Source organism: Nanorana parkeri, unplaced genomic scaffold (genome assembly GCF_000935625.1).
Source record: "Nanorana parkeri isolate BGI_ZX_2015 unplaced genomic scaffold, ASM93562v1 scaffold308, whole genome shotgun sequence".
Classification (NCBI taxonomy): Eukaryota; Metazoa; Chordata; class Amphibia; order Anura; family Dicroglossidae; genus Nanorana; species Nanorana parkeri.
The window spans coordinates 1,237,428-1,257,822 of record NW_017306576.1 but is presented as its reverse complement, the minus strand read 5'-3'; the positions used below and the strand labels follow the sequence as shown (position 1 = coordinate 1,257,822).

The 20,395-nt window shown below is 38.8% G+C and overlaps 1 protein-coding gene across 1 annotated transcript in view; it reads right to left on the bottom strand.

Moving 5' to 3' along the window:
• Window positions 1–20,395, bottom strand: part of AUTS2 (autism susceptibility candidate 2) — a 1,207,424-nt gene that overhangs the window by 95,217 nt on the left and 1,091,812 nt on the right. Inside the window, exon 7 of the mRNA XM_018557876.1 lies at window positions 13,554–13,602. Within this exon, the coding sequence (XP_018413378.1) occupies window positions 13,554–13,602 (49 nt within the window). The remainder of the gene's footprint in view (window positions 1–13,553; window positions 13,603–20,395) is intronic.

Sequence of the window (20,395 nt, the reverse complement as noted above, 5' to 3'; positions counted from 1 at the left end):
CTTCAAACTTCAGAACAGCCGATAATAAGTTAGGGACACTGATCCTGCAGCAGTTCAGGATTCAGCTGTTACTAAATGTTTTCTGATTGTTGCAACAACGATCAGCAAACAAACATTCTTCTTCCAGGAATAGATACATTGTAGGAATAGACACATTTTGTATCTATTCATGAAAGAAAAAAAAAAGCCAGTATAGCTTGAGAGAGATATCTCTCGATCTATACGAGCTGTCAGAATGCCGGCAAAAGCCGACATGTGTCTCTGCTTTGCTGTGACTCTCAGACACCCGATATTAAGGTATCGGGTGTCTGAAAAAGGTTAACCCTTTCATTAATGAATGCCTCTGTAGTAAGGGCAGCCATTAATGAATGTTAAAAGCTGATTCTCAGCGATTAACAGCCCTCTAAAGCAGCAAATAACTCGTCACGTACAGTGTACGTGACAAGTCATTTGGTCCCTTTGTGGCTGGACGTACAGTGTACGTCTCCCGTCACGAAGGGGTTAATGTTGCCTTAATTAACCCTATCTGTACTGTGCTGGCAGATCTCAATATCAGTTGTAAACTACATTTGAACACATGCTGTCCTAACAAAAGGTTTAAGATCTAGAACCATTGTATGGTAAGGAGGAAGCTCAGTCTGTCCCTTGTTTTTCTATGGGGACAGGCAGAGTTTCCTGGTCAGTGACTGATACAAAAAACAATCTTAAGATAGTAATTCCTTTGTATTTGCTGCATTTGTTTTACCTATTAGTATTTGTACATTTAGATATATAGGGAACAGATGTATATAGTGGAATAGATAGCACTTAATATTGAGAGTAGTGGAAATGTCATTAATATGTCTACAACTGTAAATATAACTACGGTAGGTACGGACACCACTACAGGGATAACAGTATCTACTGTATGATATATGGTATATACTAAAAACAAAATCACAAATATTATGTATCAATGATCATTGTAATTCCCATAACTATAATTTAGAATCCTGAGTAATCATGAGAATTGTGTAATTACAATGCCTATCTAGTGATTTGCACATATGTATCAAGATTTGCCTGACAGACAAAACTGATTTGCCCATCTCTACTAGTGTGTGATCGACAAAATGTAGAAGTCAGACCCCTCAAGGACTTGTGACATACTGTATTGCATTTATTAAACACTAAAGGTTTGAACTTGTCCATCTCAAAGAACATTCATGGTGTTTTCATTGATAAAGAAAAACCTTCTCAGCTAAAACTGATAAACTCCCAAAAACATTTATGATTTATATATTTTTTTTGTTTTACAAGACTATGTATTACTCTGCCTAGTTTTAGAAAACCCAAGATATTAAAACAAAAATGTAGCATCAATGGTGTATATATCTAAACTGTAGCATAAAAAGTGAGAATCAAAACCTGAAAAATCCAAACTTTCTTTCATTGAGGAAAAGTACGATAATTAACCACTTGCCGTCCATGGCCATTCCTGAACGGCCAGACGGGAGCCTTATAGGAGCGGTAGGGCACACGAGTAAACTGTTAGCAATGTAAACAGCCAGCAATGGCTGTTTACATTCAAGCGATCAGGCGTCTCTAAAGACGCCCGATCGCTTGTAGTAGCTGCGGCTGTGCCCCCCCGTACCGCCGCTGTCGCCGCCGCTGCTGGCCCCAAGATCCACTGTGCCTGGTGCGGCTGGGATCGTCACGGCGACTCTGTCACTGGAGATCTCCTCTCCGGTCCCCGAATGCAGGAAGTGAGGTATACTACATCACTTCCTGCATTCAGTTTCACTCTCCAGTTACAGATGCCGGTGAGAAACTGCTGAAGCAGATCTCTGCTTCATCAGCTTCTCTGGGGGTGCCTAGGTGACATTAGGGGTCTTGGAGACCCCTGATGTCTCCATAAAGAGGACCTGTTATTTGAATTGGCTATCACATAGGGGGTTTCTTAGCCCACTATGTGATAGCAATAAAGTTAAGTGTAAAAAAAAGAAGTTTAAAAAAAAATTAAAGCATAAAAAAAGTTTTAGAGTTCCCCGCCCCCCCACATACACACGCAAACATGTGTCAGGTCACCTATGTCCGAAATCGACGATTGCGCCCGTTACGCCACACATGTTACATATCGCCACAAACGTTGGACTGAGAGCAATAATTTTAGGGCCATTAATTACTGATAACACTAAACTGATGAGCGGTAAAAGCGTTTAAAGGGTCGCCTATGGCCAATTTTGGGTGTGTTCGTTTTCTGCGGGCGTGTGCAATTTTAAGGCTTGACATGTTTGGTGTCTATTTACTCAACATGACCCCGTCTTTTATATTTTACCAAAAAACTGGAGTGATAATGAATGTTTCATAAAATTTCATAGGGAAACAGTTTTTTTTCTCAAAATTTAGGGTACTTTTTTTGTTATATAGTAAAAAATAAAAACCCCAGTGGTAATTAAATACCACCAAAAGAAAGCTCCATCAGTCCCCAAAAAATGGTATAAAATTTGTTTCAGTACAGCGTTGCATGACGGAATAATGTAAATCAAAGTAATGCAGCACTGAACACTGAAAAATGGCCTGGCCAAGAAGGGGGGTTTAATAGTCTCGTCTTCAAGTGGTTAATCTACATGAGCCCTATTTTGGAGAATTTAAATCCCTTACTAGGACCATTTATTTAAGAGTTAAAATACAACAAATATATATGCCATCAACTCGAAAAACCCATGTATATTTTATATACCTGAGCACATGTGTGAGAAATCTACTCTAAAAGTTTGACATTTCAAAAGGTTCCGATACACTTCAATTTACTTTGCCATGTATCTTATCTTACTCAAACAATCTAATTGCCACCCAATCTTTCAACAGCACATCATCTTAGCACCTAGCTGACATGATCGGCATTCACCTGAGGGCCTCATTAGACTATAGCAGTTCAGTGGGACAAAAATACCTCAACAATACCTGCTCAACACCCAGGCTGCTGACTGACAAGCAAATAATTGGGCTAAACAAACCCAAAAGCACAGTGCAGCTGCCAGAAACCAGTGTGTGCTGTGACTCTTCTGCAATAACAGTCAGTAGTAACTGGTTAACGTCACAGCAAATCTTTGAACAGCAGATAGTGGTGACACATGGCAATGAGAGCCTTAGAAATGTCATGCTAGTTACTTCAGGGACTGAAGTCTCTTATTCAAAATGGCTTCAGGAAAATGAAATTATTACACTGTAGGTAAGCAAAAACCAGCATGCAATTGTTGTTGTTGTTTTTTTAACAAAAACATTTGTTAATTTACAGAACACAATTAAATATGAGTGACTTATTTTAATTTTATGTAAACAGCCTGCATTTGCTGGGTCAGTTTTTTCACCTAGCATTGTGGTTGTTTAGCCTTAAAGAGTACTCAAAGACCAGAAATGAGTATGTTGGAAAACAAATGGGGCCACATTAGTCCTACCAAAGGTTACGCTTATGTAGCTAAAAATCCACTGCAGTACTTCTTTAAAAGTAGCAGCACACTAATTACAAAGTAAATATGTTTACCATATACCTATTAAGTAATTGTACCATGTAAAATGTTCAACCCTGGTTTGAATCAACAAACAGTTAATGAGTTATTGGAAACATTGAGGCCTCATTGAGACTGAAGTAACCTTGTACTCTGCCTTCAACTGCTAAACTAACACATATATGTCAGACACTTTAGGTGGCCTGCAGTACATGTTATTTTGCTAAACATGGCCCAACAAATGTCATAGAGGACAGATGTCCTCTAGCTACCCAGACATTAAATGGTGGTCAGACAATGCAATCAGTAAATCAAAAAGGGGGGGGGGCAATATATCTCTCAATATGAACAACAGTGACTGGCTGTGAAAATGCATTCTGGGTGATGATTGTTCCCAAGAGATTGCTCAACCATAATTTATATGCCATGAACAATCACAACAGAAAACCAAAGGGCATAAGGTCCTGGAATAAGGTCACTGCTGGGAGGGAACACTTGTCTGCGCTTTCCCCACCCTTAACATTAACATGCACACTAGGATTTCCTGCATATTATGGGAGATAAAAATGTAGGCTGCCATTGCTGAACTGCCTTTCTGAAGATTCTAGTAGCTCGGCTGCCATCACTTAACCACTTTAACAGCCATTGTATAGCAGATCATCAGCTCTAAATTGAAACTGACTACAGTGGTTGCATGCTTGTTCCAGGTCCTGAAGGAGGTCAGCAGTGGCAGTCTACATACTTCTAAGCATCACTTAGTCATTTAATGATACCCGCAAGTTTAATCAAAACCTAGTATATATAGCCTGCTTAAATCTCCCCAGCATACCGAAAAACTGATTATGCTATTTCCTAGTAGTTCACTATATTTTATTGGCAATAACCAATTTAACATGTATATGGCTTTATGTATATCCTTTCAAATTGTGACTTCAATCAATCCTATGATACCACTAATCCATTACCTTCTGCTGCTATATGATATACTGTATATGTATATATACTGTGTATATGACAAGATGATCCACCTGCAAGCTAGACTATACTGAACAAGATAATGTTTTCTCTACTCTATGGGACGTAAAAAAACATTTATTTTCCTCTCTCAAGCTACCCCCACCTCAATCTCTCCGGGTTTTTGGGAACACCAAATACTGCCCACAATGCAGTGCTTGAAACCTGAGGGGCCTAAAGTGCTGTTACTTGGTAAGGTGGGGAGCCAGCACCAATTTGTGTACATGTTGACTTGGTTGGCAAGTCAAAACTTACACAGAGACCTTGGAAATTCTGGCAGTAGAGCAGGGGGAGTGCAACAAAAAAGTAAGTACATGCTCCTTAGGGTGCATAGAGTAAAGTAATCATCAGCAGGGGTTAATTACAGGTTTTTCTTTAACATATAAACACAAAAACTACATAATAATGTATAACTGAATTTCATGATATTCAATCTTTTTATTAATTTATTTTATTGAAAAGAACTTTGGGGTCTATTTACAAATGTTTTCATACAAGATTCACATAACCTTTACCCAGGACTTTTTTTCCAATTGAACCCTATTTAAATTGTGTAACTCTTGGTTGAAAGTTGTGTGAATCTTTGATCTATAAATAAACCACTACATATTTAGAGAACTCAGAAATACAGAAATGTAGATCAAGATAAAATTTATATATTTTTAGATTGTTAAATATTCAATTTAGGTTTCCTGGAATGAAAAGATTCTCTATAAGTTTACTGAGATGAATCTAATTAAAATACCTTTGTTTTGTTGTCACATCTAGTAGATGTGTGTACTGTACATCTAATATTACTGTATTCAACAGAAAAAGCACTGAAAGACATCCTGTCCAACTGTTCTCAACATGTGAGCCGTAACTAATGTATTGCAAATTGTATTCATTCTTAATACTAGTGTTGTAGCATGTTACCATGTTCTAAGCATCATTTAATGCTGTAACCAAGATGCAGAATATTTAGATGTTCTTCCCCTGTTAACGGCCAGCCCAAGCTCAATAGGCAAGTCAGTCTTGAATGTTCCTCCGGAGCCTGTTTCCAAGGAGACTGTGCCCTCAGAGAATAAGTAACCTGAGCTGCACCAGCCCCCTATTATCTTTTGACAAGATGTTGACTGTTAGAGAATGCCATATCCCTTGGGATTGATAGCTTACTTGGAATTGAAAAAATTGTGGTGCCAAACAAGTTCTCCATAACTGGCACCCACTTCAACGTAACACAAGAATGACAATTAATGGATTTACAAAGCTCAAAGTAATCGTGCATGGAAGTGCCTGTTTGTGAAAGACTTGAAATAACTGACAATAGTAGCCTTAGTCTTAGATCTTGATGTCAATGTGTCACCACAACAATGTAAAACCTATGCGCTGCAAAGCCATTTGTGAAAAAAAAAGACAATTACCAAATATTTGATTACATCAAACTCGCGATGTCATATTTTCACAATGATGCTACCAGAAGTAAACAGGCAGTGTAGGAGTTAACATCTGCTCAATTGTGTGCACTAGGGGAAAACAAAATATGGCAACAGTCACAGAGATTTATAAGTATGACTGAAAGAAATTGTTCTATATACATACAGTGAAATAAAACACTAGATTGGCCAGATTTTAAATTTTTGACATTTTGCTATTGTTTCCTTAACACGAGGGAGGCGCCAGGGTGGTCTAACCAATCACTGCCCAAAGCATGAACCGGCAAGTTGAGGTGATGGAAGTGTTTATGTAACGAATGCACCAGTTCTCAATGGAGAAGTGAAAATTATATTTGCCATAGCTTAACAGTAGTTCCACCCAAAACTGCTATTTCAGATTTGGATAGGTAGCAGTGGCTTTTCATCACCCTGAAACTTCTGATATCTAATTAAAACTAATGGTGAGATTTCTCAATTACTTATTAATCTACATTATAGAGCATCTTAAAAGAAAGCATAACAACATTATTTGGTTTTGTCATTGCCACAGTAGAATCTGAGTGCTGTAAGATTTCAGAATGTAACTGTCAAACTGTAAACAAAATACCAGTTTTGGGTGGCCTTGGCACTTAAGTAGGGTATACACTGGTAGAATTTTAGAATTAACATTCGTATAGAAAATCTCATCGGAAGGTACGATAATGCCATCAGACACTTTACAAATGTCGTTTGAAATTTCATTTGATTTTGATTTTACATTAGATTTTGGAACGAATGGAGTTTACCAAACAATAAACACATTTACTGTTAGAATTTCGTCCGATCGAGAAACATTTGCCAACATGCTCGACTTGATCATCAATATGACCCCATCAACCATTAGAAAGTTGAACGTTTCCAAAATGATTTCATTCATGCAAAATTCTAACCGTGTATACCTTACTCTAGGATCACAAGAGATGAAGGTCGAACATACTGTATAAGTCCGTAATCCCACAGTCTCCAAGGCACAAATGCAAAGCCTTGAAGAAAATACATCACCTACTATTTTTTAATAGATTGTAGAGAAACTGTAATAGCATGCCATTGTTTGTCATATCCTGCTAGATAACCCCTATACCAGTGGTTCTAACCCTATGTAACCTCAGGACCCACATTTGTCCTTGGTAATTAAGTTGTGACCCAAGTTGCACTGCAATGGAATGTATGGCATTGCGGTACCGGGCGTTTTGACGCGGGCGATAGAACTGTGGATGGCAGATGTGTTTGGGGTGCCATTCAAATGAATGAAAACGCAACATACCTCCCGCACCAGAACGCACCGTAGTTGTGATTGCGTGGTACAGTGCTTCAATTGCACGGGACTGTGAGATTAACGCACTGTACTAGTGTGAACGGGCCCTCAAAAACACTGACAGACACACACAACCACAGAAACAATCTCAAACATACACAGTCCAAAAACTTTTTTTATTTTTAAAAAATCCCCCCCAGTCTTCCTACCTTAGGAGAACTAGAGTGGATCCTCAGTCTGGGGTCCAGTGTGTGCTGCTGTGCGGTGACGGAGCTCCAGCCATATGTGCATTGCTTGTACAGCTCCTTTGTGTGCCCTGAAAGAGGTGCTGGGAGCCAGAATGTGATGTCAATCAAGTCCAGGCACTTCTACAGGACGTGTGAGCGAGCTGTAAGCAATGCACACATGGATGGAGCTCCCTCACGGCCATAGCCCTAGCCTACCCCACCTAAAGCTGACACTCGCCACCGAGCAGCATGTGGCTGCTCGGCGCAAGAACTGACACTGCTGCGCTAGGGGGAGTCAAAGGAGCCTCTCACCTAGAAAAGTGGAAGGCATGCGGTGATCCACTGAACACCCACTTTTGGGTCAGGACCTACCAGTTGAGAACCAAGGCCTTATACCATAAGGTTATCGCTAGAAATATCTTGACTAGCTGTATCATTAGTTAAATTGAGAAACTTTCTGGCTGTTCTAAACATATTAACTGCAAATGCTGTCTGCAAAACATAAAGAGGGGACAAATGTTGAGCTATTACCATTCTAAAGCATTAACTATTAACTTAAATGTTTAGATGCCTAAATTAGTCAATTAAAGTTTAATAGTAATGGTTCAGGATCAATGATACAACGAGTGAAAAGCAACAGATAAGAGAGAATAGTGCTTTCAATGGACTCTTGAAGAAATCCAAATATGTGCACTTCCTGCAATCAGTCAATTAATATGTGCACTCAAGGCTATTCTCCTTCCAAAAGAACACTTGAAAACAATTTGCTTTCCAGCTTGCTATCTTTACAGCAAAAGTTTGCACTAAGCAATTAAACAGCTCATTCAAGCTTTATTCAACACACCTAATGCAAACAGACAATCTGTAGGAGTCACTCACCAGCTGATAGCGTGTGTACGTGTGTGTGTGTGTGTGTGTGTGTGTGTGTGTGTGATTGAATGTACTCAAAGGTAAAGCAAGAATCATATTTGCCACAAAATCCTAAGAATAATAAGACTGATAACCTCATGCTCATAAATACTTTGTTACTGCCTTTGTTCCACTGTGATAAAATACAACCCAGATTAACTATCTAGCCCTTTATATAGCCCTAACAACCATTCACTTGAAATTAGCCTTTTCACCTCCTGGACAAATTAAAGCATAATGTTGGCTCATTAAAAACATTGATGAAAGCTATCAAAAATAAAAACAGCATGAATCCACAAGCTTAAAATATTGCACCTGGTAACAAGCTGTAGAAGCAGTTCTCATACATGGGAAGATCTTCCATCTGAGAGAACTAAAGGTTCAGTATTTGGCCATTCTAAAAATTGCTGGTGAGGATCATGGAAACACGCAGCGTATCCCAGGGATTTCATAAAACCTTGCAAACCTCAGTCAGATGACTGTGCTTGCAAGGATTGGGATTCAATAATGACTCACAGAAACATTAATGAATCCTGAAGTAACTTAGCAAATGTGCCAGGTATTAGCAGGCATATTCGTTTCGTGCTAACTGACCAATTACACTGTAATTAGCCGTGACAATAAGGCTAGAAAGTCTCCCTACTGCATAGCAAGACCAGCTAAAGGGCACTAGAGGCATAAACAGTGAGGAGGTCTGCCTTGCTCAGTGATTCTCGTACTTGCAAAGCCTTTGTGATGAACTGAAACCAAATATGCGTTATCACAATTGAGCCAGTAAAACAAAAAGCAAGATATATTTGATGTGCAAAGTGCAGTAAGCCAAATCAAGCAATCGGAAATGATCTCTAAACTGACCTGACAACATTAAACTAAACTCACAGTGGTCGAAATACACTGTATGTTAGACAACACACAGTCATATATTAAATTCCGAACAATACCAAGAACTTACTTGACAGAACTGCTTTATTGATGGACTAATTGATGGAAGTCTTTGAAACTGGAAAAAAAAATATCTGTAATCGACCAGCAAATATTTATCTTTTCCCTCATACAAGTGAAAGGTCTCCTCACCAAACATCTCTCACAATAGGCATCAACTTAGTAAGGGGGAAAATCGTGGTAGATTCCACACTCCACATAAGGATTGGCATTACTCACTGCCTGGCATTCTTGGTGTAAGGTCTACCCCCGTATGATTGCCCTTACTGAATTTTGCACTTGGCCATTGCTCTTTGCACTGCCTTGCTGTTTAAGACTGGGTGTATTCCAAAAGTATTTGTTTTCTCTCAAAAAATACTTGCTTAGCAAAACTATTATTTCAGCTACTCTGATGACTGCCACTTATATTCAAAAAATGTAATGGTCTCAGATTTACTGCAAGGTGAACAAAGAATTGTAGGACCAGTTGAACAGATTTTAGATGCTCAAAAACAACTGTGTAATCAATTTATACTAAAACACAATAAAATAATAATGATGTGTAAACCTTTGTTTCAGTGGGTGTAATATGCCCCATCTAAGGTCTGTGTCACTACTCTAAGCCTAAAAAATGTCAACCAATTTATCAATTTTCACTTACTGACCCTGCATTATCCCAGAAACCTAGAAACCTTGGCTACACCAAGTAGGCTTTTAACATCATCCTTTAGTGACCTGCAGTTCATGAAGATTCTTCACATAAAAGGACTTAGCTTAGTCTGCCTTGTGCATCTAGCACGTTGTCATGTCATCATCCATATCCAAACTAACCCTGTCCCATTATGCTTGGACCCTGCTCTTAAAGGACGTTGCACTTATCAAACTGCAAATACAATTACCCTTCATTAAGCTGACGACCTCAGCAGCAAAATATATTTGTCTAGGATAGTGGGGGATGAAAAAAAAGGAGTACAGAAGTCTTGTGTAAACAACCGAACAATACAGCTTTATCTTATCTCGAGAACGTATTGCTGCTTGTCTGTAGCTGTGTGCTTTACTGCCAAAATAAAATAAATTGAATCAGCTCACACATGATAGCATGTTCTTTCCTAAGTCATACTAATTGCTTGGCTAATTGATGTTTGTTGAACTTTCTCCATTTCATTGAGTGATTAGGTACAAAGCTAACAGTTGACATCTGTAGGCGCTTAACTGGCGTCTGTAATTACTGTTAATGTTAAATAATTGTTAGTTAATTGGAATGGTAACTGGCTGAATGGAATCCAGATTGTGAAGCAACAAAAAAAGAAATCCTATTTTAAATAAACATACATTTTCAAGAAAAACATTTTAACACGGTTGTGAAAAGCCACCAATGGCCTTCAAACTTGCGGGGTTGCTTTGCTTTGACAAGCATCCACATAAACCATGGACAAGCTCAAGGTGTACTTATATGTCACTTAGTATTAGTGTGCATCATCATCTAATGACCTGTAAATCTAATTAACCGCTTCTATAATAGCAGACTTTCCTATTTTGGGTCCTGTCAAAAGCTAAACACAAATATCTTTATATATTTGGTATATATATATTTTTGGTAAGTGCCAGTTCCTCAAAAGTTCACCAAAAGCCGGTAACACCAGAAAATTTGATCTAGAAGATCAAAAAGCAAAATTTCAAGTTGATCTGCTAAACACAGAGATTGTCTTGGTTTTTAGAGGACTATATCACACACTAGCATTGCTACAGAATATTCATTACTTTTATCATTGTACCATAGTTTTGCTAAAAACATTAGAGGTCTTGTCACAGCAAGATACAATCGATTTAGTATTGCAACACTATCCATATATACAGGTATCATTGCTTCCTTAACCAAGCAAGAAATAATATCATCCAAAACATCTCATACACAATTTTATACAAAGTATACTAATTATTTCTTTCCTCCATCTGTTTATATCCACTTTACTAGATTGCAGAGAAGTCAGTCTATCTTTACAACAACTGTATGAAAAAAGACCCATAAAAGATCTTGAATCAAAGCCAAGACAGGAAAACATAAAAGGAAGAAAATAGTTGTGTCGCACAACTGTCTCCCGTCAATGCAATACAGTGTTTCTATTTCAATCCACCCCCAAAGCTTGTGCGCAGGAGGCCAAGTATATTTAACACATGTCAGCGCTGTAGATATCTATGCTGCACGGATTGCTTTAAGGACAACACGAAAGAGTTAGAAAATGCTGATACAGCAATTAACTAGTCTTCAGATTCCCTAGGATTAAAGAGTGTTAAACTGCTAATCTAGGAAATCTCACTAATCATACATAATGTATTGTTCTAATTGGATATCGATGTCTAAATCCCATTTACAAACCTTGTACATTCAGAATGCCGTGTGAATTGCGCCTTTTTAGAATACAGATATGGTTCAGAGAGGAGAAAAATGACCTTCCTTTCAGCGTGCTCTTTGCTCTTGGCAAGTAATATGACATAATGCGAAAAAAAACCACGACTTTTAAAAGCAGGCAAACCTGCTTTGTTTAAGAGCTTAAACATGATGTTCATCAATCTGACAGCTTCTTGACAGCATTGTCAACTACCTATCTACCAAATCACTGAACAAACTGCAGCCAAAACCTCCCTCTCTCACACAAGCATTACACACTAGAGTACTTGCACCTGTTTTTTAGCTCGAATTGACACTATAACATAGCAAAGGATCTCCTTTCAAGTTGTTTTAGATTTGATGTTTACAGAGCTAATCCCATGAAAAACTACCCTTAGGCACTTTCTACTCTAATTTTAATTTTTCTCCTCAAGCCTAAAAATAAATATAAATGCTAGTAAGCCTAATTTTCACTGATTTTTTTTTTTCTGGCACCTGGACCATGTATGCAGTACTAGCTCCTTTCACAGTACCAGCAAGAATTAGCATATGGCAAGAAAGAGAGGACTCGTGAACAGAGAAGAATGGGCCCATTTTAATGGAAATAGAGGCCAAAAGAATAATCTACCATCCACTAAAAAGCTTATTTGTGTATGGATTCCCAAGCAAAGCCTAGAAGAGATGATGTTGATTTAAGAATACACAAAGAAGCTTTAATCCTTTCAAGGGAACTAAATCACAACAGAGAAGAGCCTCACAAGAAAGTCTTGCTGTCAAGGATGCTTATTCAAAACCAAATAGATGCCACAAATCAAACCCTGTAAGTAAACACAAATAGAAATATGGGAAATAGGTTTGACAGAAGAAAAAGAAAACTGAGGGAAGAGAACAAGGGATCCTCTTCATCAATCACGCCTCATTCTTGGTGAAGTGGGCCCTTCACCCCAGAAACAAACCATCAGGTAGGAATGTTGATTGACCAGACTGCCTTCCTTTCTCCTAGCTAAAGCATAACAACCGCCTCAGCAAAACCACAAATATCTTAGTTAATTAAAAAAATTAGATTTGATATATAAATTCCAATACTTTTTTTTATTTTTGTGCCATTTGCATTTCTGATTTTTCTGTTTTTCTTTTTTGAGCTCTTTTTTATTTATATATTTTTATCTACGTGTAAATATTTGCAAGTAAAACAGTATAACTAACACAATACATTTTACACTGACTTGGTTTACAACATTGTTTAAGACCCCTTTTTTGGCATTAGTTAGTTGCAGGATCACGGTTGACAGTATTCGTTTCCATCACATACACCATTTGATCATGAATATTTTTGATTACGCCACATAAAGAATGAAAATAAAGATTTTGCCTCACCAGCAAACAGCTTAGTGCAAATTAAAGAAGCTCTTAAGACAAATTGCATTAACAACAGCACTTTAGGTTGGTAAAATAGGTAGCCATATACTGCACAACATATATAACATCATCTGCCACCTAATGAATACAAAAACAATGTGTACTATATTAAGTTAATAACAATCTGTTTAGCAGTACTTTATAAATCAATTTTCTTTTTTAAACACAGATCCCATAAAAAAACAAAAACTTTCATAGACATATAATTTTTTCTCAGCTGTATCCCTAATAGCAAACATGTTATGGCAATTAAATTACTTGCTGGTCAAAATATGTAGTTCTAACATAATTAAGAAGAGTTTAATCATTTCAGGCCTATATATTCTATGTATAAATGTATTCAGCACATTTTTATACAATTTAGACTATCCATGTGAACGTCAAAGGAATTATGACTAAAAGAAAGAGACCACTATTTCCATAGATGACGCATATAATAATTCAGAAAACAATTATAATTAATTATGAACTTACCATTTTTTGGGATGGTGCTGAAGAATTTTTCTGAACTGGCATCCGAAACCTAAAACATAACAAAAAAGGCATTTTACCATTTCCTGCCATGACTACTTGCATTTTGCATATACATAATTAATGTTTTACGTTTACATGTTTATGGGAGATTTTCTCATGACCTACATAATTTCCTTATAAATATTTTTCCAATTTTTTTTACATATTTTCAGATGCAAAAAAAATTATTTTTGTTGTACAACAGAGACTAAAGCTGCAGTGGCAAGTACATTTCCACACGGTGGTGCTATTTAGCTGTGCATTTCACAAAACGGCTTTCACCTGAAAAAGGGTTTTACGCACACCAAATGATGTTGTTTCCAGGCCCATGCACTTTCTTGATGTGCTGTGTTACCAAATGTGATACAGCTGAAGTGGTGCAGCGGTGTTGTGGTTTCATAGACACATTATTTTTAATTACTCTGTCTCTCTTGGCTCAGCACATTTCTGTAACTCTGGGATGTTTCTTAACCCACAGCAGTTATGCCAGAATTGTTATTGCATTTGGGAGCTCGTACAAAAATTGAAATTCTCAAACTATCGTGCTTATTTTAACAAGACAGTGAAGAGAGCAAAGATGTTACACAAAAAGCACTGATCAATTGTAACTAATCAAATTTCTTCTGTCATTATTTTATAGCAAAGAACATTTAGACAAAATAAAATCTAATTGGCTGCTATAGGTTAATGCAGAATGCCCAGTGCTCTTAACTAAAAGCCTGGAATATGTTTTCAAAAAACTATCATGTAACACTGACAATTATGCATATAGGCCATACAAATTGTAGTTTTATCTGAAAACAATCATTGTTAAAATATTACAGTTAAATATTACTGTTAAACTATCATACAATAAGAAATCATCCTATATTTTAAATTATGTATTCTTTATTTTACTTTGATGGTGGCCTTTAATTATTTCATTTATTACAAAATAAAATTGTTTTCTTTCAGTTATGCTATTATTTGTAGCGTGCTATCATTTGTCTACATGCAAGTTATTTTTTTAAGACCGCACCATCGAAAGATGGAGAATTTGTTAAAAAAAGCGGGGAAAAAAAGAAGATCTTTTACACCTCCATATGATGATTGACTTCATCAGCAGCATTGATTTGCTGTGATCTGTTGGAGGTCAAGGGTCATTGACTTGACTTGACCACAAACTAAGCAGCTCTAGACAGCTGAAGAGGTGATGAAAACCTACAGCCCTGCAAACCAGTGTAAACCTGTGTATAATACAACTCCTGACTTTTTTCCTGAGAATCATCCCACAAAATTTACAAACCACTTGTATCACTAATACTAGAGATGCTAATTTAGCCAATGCCCATTAGATCACTACGAAAAAAAGAGAAGACAAAATTCCAGTTGCGTGCTATGCAGTGCAATATAAAGCATTCCATTTTGTATTTAATATGTGTAAAAAATATGGCAAAATATGATCAAAATGAGGCAAACATTATTCTGTATCAATATTAACCCTAACCTATATTGAAGAAAACATAGGTAGGTGTTAAAAAAAATATGTAATAGAATTAAAACCTAGAACACTTACCGCTCAAACAGAAGCGGTTTTGTGCTCAATATAGTAACATTATTTATTTTTTCGACGGGACAGACAAATATTTGGATATTTAAATCTGTGTATACAACTTTCTTTGTCAGGTTCAAAACAATTATATCATATTTAATAATAATGGCATAGAAGAAGAACGTATTCCCACACATATTAACTATTTGTAACAACAGCACCACATTTTAATGGGACCTCTTTTCCTTTTCATGTAACTGTAAAAAGTAAAAAAAAAACATGATTTTTAAACAAATAATGGATCAACTTGGTTGTGCTACTAAGACCAAATATATTGTATGAACTGCTTTAATGTAGACCAATTTTCAAACAAAGAGAATAATACGAAACCAGACAATATGCTTATTTAAATGAGAAGAAATGTATTATAAATAATTATCTAGGAAGAGCCCAGAAGAAATAAAAGGTATTTATGCCACGCTCACCAGAAATGTATATACTATTTTATTGAATTAACACTTTTTGCTTGCATGGGATTATTATTATTAGATCTCTTTACCTTTCATATACACCTTGGAAGCTAAACTCCAAACAAAGTAATGCTCATGTTTTTACAATCCTTAATTTAGACTACATAAACAATGGTTATATTTATACCTTAAGCGCGCTCTATAAGTGATTACATTTCACAAAAATAACAAAACATAGACGGTATATCTATTAAGGAATAACTTTGCACAGTCTCAAGATCTGGTACAGTCAGTAAAAAATATCCTGTTCACTGTGCCATACTGCGTCGGCATGGAATATTTAGATAGTGACTGATTAAATACTTGCCAGGAAAATTACTATCAATGGTATCCATAAGATGCCTAATAATAAATCTATACATCTATAATTTAAGTGCTTTCAAAAGGACAGCAATAGCCCACATCAGTCTTAGTTTCCACTGGAACAATTGACGTTAAAAATATTCTATTCATTTGGCTATTTAAGGACATTATAATTTTATATCAAGGCATCAGCTCTCTCCCTCTTCTTTCACTCTGAGGCCCATGCCTATTCAAATCACAGTTGTTGAACTGATTGTGACTATTCTCTCGCTGTCAGTTGATATTAATGACTACACTGACAATCACAAATTCATAGAGCCAAAATTAGACTCCTTAACGCAATCAGGGAATAAGGTAACCTCATTCCATTCAGCATTATTCTTCCAGAACTTTTCATCAAAGCCATAATAAGGAGTTTTCCGTCAGAAAAAAGGGGCTACTTTACGCTGATAAATAGAGGATGCTTTCAGCACTGGTGTTGGAACTTCAGATAAATTAACCAATGCAGACCGGTTTGACCATTCTCTGGATCAGTAGAAGCATTCCTTATAACAATGTATTGATTTTGAAAAATTTGAAGCTCATTATGACCTTCTATGACCCACCAGCTATTATGCATTGGATATAAGCAATGCAAAGATTTGTGGATGTAGAGTGTTCAGAGTACAAACCTTAATGTCAATCACATCTCTGATCAGCATTTGGGATTTTTAGACTAGTATTTTGCTTTGAAATTAGTTCACATTCTGTCGTCAAGTGTTACACATAGAATTGTGTTTGCTGTAAAAGTAGTATGTTAGTTATTTGGATTTAGTAGGAGTTGAACATCCTTTGTTTATTTCTGCCTAGCATGCATTGTTTATTGTTGGCATATAAAGCCAGTTTTTGTTGTTGTTGCACAGTACTGTCACAGGCGAACTAGTGCATGATGAGAGACCTTGCGCTGCAGAAGGTAGATAAAAATAGCCAGCTGAGGGTAGAGGAGTGGGAGATGCTAAGAAGGGCAGTCAGGGATAGTGAGGGCAGCTGCCTCTCTGCTTAGCTACATTCTGCCTTCCCTGCCCAGTTGGGACCCAGATCAAAGCAATCTTTCTAACATATTGTTTTCCGGGAAGTACAGCACAATGAAATACACAAAAGGACGTGGCAGGCAAACACAAATACAGGGGGGAAAAAAATCAAACACAAGCGCACAAATTCACTGTGGCAGCTTTGCACAAACCTCATAAAGTAGCTCTATGTAATATGTATTAAACTTTATTTATTTTTTATTTTTATACAAGCAATGACATTTTGATCACTCATACTTCAATATCATACACCCTTTTCATCACTCAGATCAGCCATTCTCAATCAGGGTTCCATGGAACCTTAGAGTTCCTCTAGAGGTTATTAGGGGTTCCTTGAGCTGTGGATGATTGACCTTTTCTCCAACCGCTAATGTAAGAGGCATTCTTTCCTGACCACCAACATAAGGGGGTGATTCTACCCGGACCAACAGTGTAAAGAGGTAATTATTCCATGACCACCATTGTAATGGGGCCAGTGTTCCCTAAACATCAAGGTAAGGGGCATTCTTCTCTGGCCATCAGTGTGAGGGGGCATTCTTCCATGATCACCAGTGTAAGGGGGTATTCTTCCATGACCACCATTGTAAGGAAGCCAGTCTTCCCTAAACACTAATGTAAGAGGGCATTCTTGTTTCAACCCATTGTAAGTAGGAGAGTCTTCCCTGACTACCAATGTAAGAGCCCATTCTTTTCTAACCACCAATGTAAGGGGGACACACTTTTCTAGCCACCAATGTATGGGGGCAATTTTCTCTAACCACCGGTGTATGGGCAACACTATTCCTTGACCACCAACGTAAGAGGGACAGTCTTCCCTGACCACCAATGTAATGAGGGTATTCTTCCAATACCACCATTGTAGGGGGGCATTCTTCCTTCACCACCAATGTAAGGGGGGCTTTCTTCCGCCACTACCAATGTAAGGGGGGCATTCTTCCGTCACCACCAATGTAAAGGGGTCAGTCTTCTTTCGCCATGAATGTAAGGGGGCAATCTTCCTTCACCATGTATGTAAGGGGGCAGTCTTCCTTCACCACCAATGTAAAGGGGTCATTCTTAGCACAGACCACTATTGTAAGGAACCTTCTTCCCACTGACCGATAAGTGAATTTTAGCAGGGGTTCCCTGAGCTCTACAAATTATTTTATCAGGGGTTCCCTGAGCCCTACAAATCATTTTAGCAGGGGTTCCTCTCTGAGGTAAAAAGGTTGAGAGAAGCTGATCTAGACAAAGCCCTCACAGCTGCTGTGCTAAGCATGAAGTGACCAGCATATGTCATCCATCAACATCTGTCCCCGTGTTGGGGGTCCTGACAGCACCTAGAAAGCCACGCCGTGCACACAATGACATCCAGCGCAGGTCCCACCAAGAGGTAAACAATAACAAACCAAAGACAATCGGAAATAAACAAAAGCCCCAAGGTCAGAGGAGCGATCGTCGGCGGAATAAAGAGGACAAGGAAGTGTGTGGTGGGGGGGTTCGAATCGTACCTGCTTTTTTCTTTTTCTCCGCTTTCACGATGCCACAAATCCAAATGGCAGCTTCAGATGTCCTCTCCACATACAACAATACAGTATTTCAGTCTCGCAGAAGCACAAAGAATAATCCGTGAAAGGAGTAGCCCTTCCAGCCATGGAGAATAAATCCAGACATCGTTATTTCACAATCAAAGGCTAGAGAAGGGTGGTGGGAGGAAGCAGTGCCAAGTGGGTAGAAAAAAAGTAAAGAGAGTGGCAACGAAAGCGAGGCGCAGCGTCCAAAGGGTTAATCGGAGCACAGGAGGCAGGAGGCGATCAGAGCAGCAGGACAAAGAAAGCCATGTGCAGCAAGGCAGATCGTGCCCGCCAGCTCCTGATTCCCCCCTTCAAGCAGACAGACAGACAGCAGTAGCAGCAGCAGCAGCTTCCCCTCCCCTGCCTGCTGCTCCTCCTCCGATCACACAGCCTCAGCCCCGAGCACTGATCCTTCACCCTGCAGCTCCGCACAATCCCGGGACACCCCCTGTGAGAGCAGCACCTCCAGGCTCCTGCTATTCTCACCCAGCTGCTGCTCTCTTCTTCCAACAAAGGGTAGCTCAAGCACAACAAAAATACAAAAAAAAAAAAGAACACTTTGTTGCTGCCTGACTATTCTGTTCCTCTCAAGTCAGGAAATCAAGTGAATTCCATTGGGATAGATCCTTCCAGGTTACAAAATCCCATCGGTTATTGTATTGTCGCTGTCTGGTTTCCTGTGTGTTAGAGAGAAATCCTCAATCCGTCTAGGTGGTGGTGGGCATGGACCGGTCCTGTCCTGGGGCTGGAGGGGGTAGCCGCTCGCCGGTCTCCTGCGCTGACAGTCGCACTAGTTTCTCGCGCTGACTCAGTTTGCTGTGTGTGTGTGTGTCTCTGGCTCTATTTCCAGGCTGAATACAAGTGCTTATTCATAGACTGCATTCCAGAGCCGGGGACATCCCACTGATTGAAGCAGCCCCTCCTCTGACTTCCTGCATCAACCTGACAATCATTTAGCCACCTTCTCTGTGCTGCTCGACTCTTTTCACAAGCCTTCCTTCTCTCCCTGCAGTCATCACATTTGGGATGTCAGCGCCATCCTGCTGTGTTGCCTTTTGTCAACTAGGTAAGTGGTCTGCAACAGGGTTAGGCAATCTTAGCACTCCAGATGTTGTGGAACTACAAGTCCCAGGAGGCATGGAAGACCAACGGCCACTGCTCCCGGAGACCAGAGCATGATGGGGTTTGTCGTTTCAGCACAGCTGGCATGCCATGGATGCCTTCCCCTGATCTAGAATAACGCTTCTCAGCCATGCAGTGGTGTGTCCAGGGCATGGCACATGCACTTAAAGGGGGGGACGCCACTCCGTGGGTCAGCAAAAGTTCACCAACCCAAGTAGACAGATGACTTTTAATTACTTTAGTAAATCAGCACCACTGGCTTTATATAGGGGTACATGGTTGTAGAGTCATATCTACTATAAAATGTCGTCCCACCCAGCTCTTGGCAACCAGTGACTGACGGAGACAACTGACTTTTTGGACCTTTGGTAAATCAACACCACTGGCTTTTATATAGGGGTACCTGGTTGTAGAGGCGTATATACTATAAAATGCACCTATGGCATCCCACCCAGATCTTGGCAAACAGTAACAGTGACGGAGACAGCTGACTTTTTGGACCTTTGGTAAATCAACACCACTGGCTATATATAGCGGTACATAGCTGCAGAGGCGTATCTACTATAAAATGCGACTATGGCGTCCCACCTAGCTCCTGCCAACCAGTGATGTCACTTGATGCCAGGAGGTGGGTGGGATGCCATCGGTGCATGTTATAGTAGATACGCCTCTGCAGCTATGTACCGCTATATAT